Below are 4340 nucleotides of genomic sequence, written 5' to 3'. Positions count from 1 at the left end.
ATATATATATATATGCATATTGGAAATATATTCATATATATGTGCATGTGTGTGTGTATCTGCGTGTATGTGAACATATATATAGTTTATGAGTGCATATATTTTTGTACATATATTTGTATGTGTATTTTCTAAATATAATTAAATGTTTACATTAGAAAACCGGATCTCGAATCTTATTACTATACATCGCATAACTCTACATCTTCGCACGTCAGTTTATCTTTATCCTTTTTCTTTTTGCCGCACAATCTCCCCAGTAAACTTTTCTTTCTAGCCTTCTCCCCCTGTGATGTGTTGCTTTTCCCAGACTTAACGCTCTCTTGTGATCTAATAGCAATTGAGTTAACACTCTCTTGCGACTTATTATAAGCATTTTGTCTATTGCCTTCGTTGGACTCCACAGATGATTCTCGATTCGTCCGGGGATTTACTTCTAGTATACCCTCTGCACTGCACCTCGGAAATGGTATTACGCATCCTTTTGAATTTGCAGGAGGTTCTTGGCTGCATGTCGGTCTGCACCTACTTTCGTCTGATTTAGGCGCTGGTGTGTAAATTGGTCCTGACCTAATGCTGGTGTATGACTCCTTAGAACTCTCTCGGCTGGCTAACTGCTTTTTGGACTTTTTACCTTTTTTCTTGGATGATTCTTCTTCGTCATAAGGAAAGCACCTAGATCCTGGCCTAACGCTGTCTTGTGAGTTTTCTTGGTTGGATCGTTTTTTAGACTTTTTGCCTTTTTTCTTTGGTAGTATATCTGAAAAGCATCTTCTCTCCGATCCCTTACCTCCGTCTGGTGAGTCTTTAGATGATTCTCGGCTGGATTGCTTTTTGGATTTTTTGTTCTTTTTCTGGTGCGCTTCTTCATCAAAGCTTACTCCGGCCATTCTTAAATAGATCAAGTACCTGAGTACTGCAGTAAATATATCTGCTTTGCCACGGAATTCCGCGTTGGTATAAGATGGCAAAAGAGGTATGAGAAGGACAGAAGCGAATACTTTTATCATGCAATCAGGCTTTGGAGTTTTCTTGGAGGCCAACCGGTACAAACTGCGAAAAAAATTAAAAAAAAAAAATAGAGACGGGATAGTCACAGCTAGAGTGTCTTTAGTTATAGGTCTGCTCAATTAGGGCCGACCTGGGACTAAACAACAACAACAACACCTACAACAACAGTAGCGTAAACAATAATAACATCTACAGCTACAACGTCAACAACAATAGCTAAAGGTTAGAAGGAAATCGTAAGTTGGTCACGTGAAAATGTCGGCTTGGATGGGAACAAACTGAGGAATATATTTTGTACGTGAACCTCATAGGTTTTTAATTACGACCCAAACACACACACACTAAAAACTACACGCGTGTGTGCGCGTTCTGTAGTACGCACATATTGCTGTCATTCTCATGCATACAGAGAATATCTAAATATATTTGTCTATGATACACACATAGACAAATATAATCACGCTTTCACACGTACCTCCACTTATATGTATATCCAAATAGCCATTCGTGAAGGACTAATAATAGCCAGTATCAAATAACGGACTTTTAGTATTAAAAAACGACGAGAATATGTGTGTGTGTGTGTGTGTGTGTGCATACACACACACACACACACACACAAACACACACAAACAAACACACACACACACACACACACACACACACACACACACACACACACACACACACACACACACACACACACACACACACACACACACAGACAAGCAAACGCATACACATAGTGTACAATTTCAATTTTAGTGTTGAGACACTTCTCTGGCAGGCAGGGTTTTACTCCTTGGATCTGTTTGTATAGGTCTTTGGCTTCTCCAGACCTTCCATTTAATGCCATTAGCGATTTTTTGTCTTTGTAGAAGCAGATACGGCCTGCAAATATCATGACTCTCCAGTCATCTGGATGTTTGAAGAATGACAAATGGTTATTGAATCTTCATTTAAATAGATCTTCGGTGATACGTATATAACGTTTATATCTCCACTTTTCGATTCGGCGTGGTTGAGGTGATCTTTGCTTTATATATGACTGATCTGGTGCTACTCGTTTTGTCTAAGGAACGTTTATCTTTCTTTCTACATGAACTTTTATTTCCAGTTGCCATTTTTTCTTGTGTTACTGATTTCGTACGGAGGGCGCAGTAGTAATTGATTTTTAGGTGCATCGGTTGAAGCTCTTATAAAGATGGCGTACTGGGAAATACTTGTCTAAAATGCCAGTTATTTCCTTCATAGATTAGTTTTAACGTTTAAAGAGAAATGTGTTGCGAACAAGACGATTTTACTGATACTATTTTTGAGTCTTTTGATTCTGGTGGTGGATATAGAATTACTTTTCCTTGAAGCTGCTGCTGCTTATCAGGGCTCTGTTATGGTAGGGATTGTGTTGTCAAAAATTTATTTACAGGAGAACAGATAGGAAATGCTAAGACTTACATTGGAAATGTGCTTTATAAAGATTATAGTGAGTGGTAGGAATGTTTATTAAGATAACTTAATTTTTCATTTGGCATATGAAGACTTTTATAGGTACCTGATTTTAGATTCAATAATGTGGCTAAGAAGTCTACTTTCATTAAATTAATGTCTTGACGTAAACCGATGGTGTAATGTAAAATATCTATATCTCTGCTGTCTAATAAACTAATCTGACTAAATCACATCTAGCAGGTATTTAGATATTGCGAGGAAAGTATCTTTAACATCAAATATGGGTGACCTTAGCTCAAGGCTTATTTGTTATTACATTCTAGTTAAAGATTTAGATTTCACACGCAATTTCGTCAGCTGAAAAATCATATAAATACATCTCATTATGCATATATACTTTTCACTGCTCTTTGGCAGCTAACCAGCATGGGCAAAACGAGTCTAAATCCAATGATTTTGTCGACGTTTCGATGGATTCCACAAGCACTAATGACTAAATTTGATATAAATTGCCAACTATGCTATCTTGATAACCATTGTTGGTATAGCCACCATGGCAAGTACTTAATTAGAAAGTTAGATAACATGGCCAATTCATACAACTTGGGATTTTAGAATGATTAAATCATTACATTGATGGACAGAACACCAAAGCCAAACCGTGGAAAACTCCTTTCACAATCGAATAAATGCGCCCCAGAACATTAAAATTTACCGATAAAGATATACGAGGTGGGATCAAAACGTTCTTGGATTAGTTATGCTTAATAAAAAATAACTTATTTACCTAGTTTTAGCATAATCTCCTTTGAAATAGTCACCTTGCGCAGGAATACACCGGTCCCAGTGTATTCTTTTATAATCCAGCTTGAAAGCCATTTTCTGTGACCAAACTAGGACATTCTGCGAATTGTTCTGGATCTCGACAACGGTATTAAAACGGTGACCTTTGAGCTGCATTTTCATCTTAAAGAAGAAACGGAAGTCCGCGGGTGGTAAATCTGGCGAATAGGGGAGGTGCAGAAGTGGTACCATGTTGAATTTTTGGCGAGGCACTCATGAGTGAGAACTCGGTGACAGCTCGGTGAATAAGGTGAGATCGGTCTTCGCGCTCCACCGATCTGGGCCCTTTCGTCGAAAGATCTCCCTCAATCGCTTCCAAACGTTGCAGGAGAACTCTCGATTGACCGTCTGACTCTGGCGGACGAATTCTCGATGCACAATACCGTGGATGTCAAATAAAAAGTACTATTATGCTTTCGATTGAGGTGCGGCTCTTCTTCGGTCGCGGAGATGAAGTCCTCTTCCATTGTGACGACTGCTGCTTCATCTCAGGGTCTTCCAGAGACGTTCTTCCGCTTTTGAAGCGCCCATGCCACTCGAAACGCGTACGGCCCATTGCCTCGTCGCTGTAAGCTTATCGAAATATGCTCAATGTCTCTGTGGCAGACTTCCCAAGTTTCATGCAAAATTTCACGTTGATTCTTTGTTCCTGTCCATAACAAAATCGCACACTAGAGCATACACGTGATCATAAAAACATAAATTCTACAAATTGCGAAATAAATACAATGATTTCACTCGGCGCACTGCCTCATGAAAGTCACTACTAGCTCTCACTGCGTAGGCAACCGTGTGCTGCCGTCTGTTGGCGTGCTACAGAACTATTCCGGGAAGTTTTGATACGACCTCGTATACATACACACACATACATACATACATACATACATACATACATGTGTATGCACACGCACGCATACACACAAACACACATATATATGTATGTATGTATGTACGTATGTATGTATGTATTTATGTGTGTATGTATATATATGTATATATATATTTGTATATATATATATATATATATATATATATAT

General features: G+C 38.5%; 1 protein-coding gene across 1 annotated transcript in view; it reads right to left on the bottom strand.

Moving 5' to 3' along the window:
• Positions 1-148: 148 nt before the first annotated feature.
• The window catches only part of LOC106877770 (uncharacterized), a 29274-nt gene continuing 25082 nt past the window's right edge, over positions 149-4340 (bottom strand). Inside the window, exon 2 of the mRNA XM_014926778.2 lies at positions 149-1053. Within this exon, the coding sequence (XP_014782264.1) occupies positions 183-1010 (828 nt within the window). The 5' untranslated portion in view covers positions 1011-1053 and the 3' untranslated portion in view covers positions 149-182. The remainder of the gene's footprint in view (positions 1054-4340) is intronic.

Source organism: Octopus bimaculoides, chromosome 6 (genome assembly GCF_001194135.2).
Source record: "Octopus bimaculoides isolate UCB-OBI-ISO-001 chromosome 6, ASM119413v2, whole genome shotgun sequence".
In the NCBI taxonomy this organism is placed as follows: domain Eukaryota; kingdom Metazoa; phylum Mollusca; class Cephalopoda; order Octopoda; family Octopodidae; genus Octopus; species Octopus bimaculoides.
Note: the sequence above shows the minus strand (reverse complement) of the source record. Positions and strands in the feature narration are given on the sequence as shown.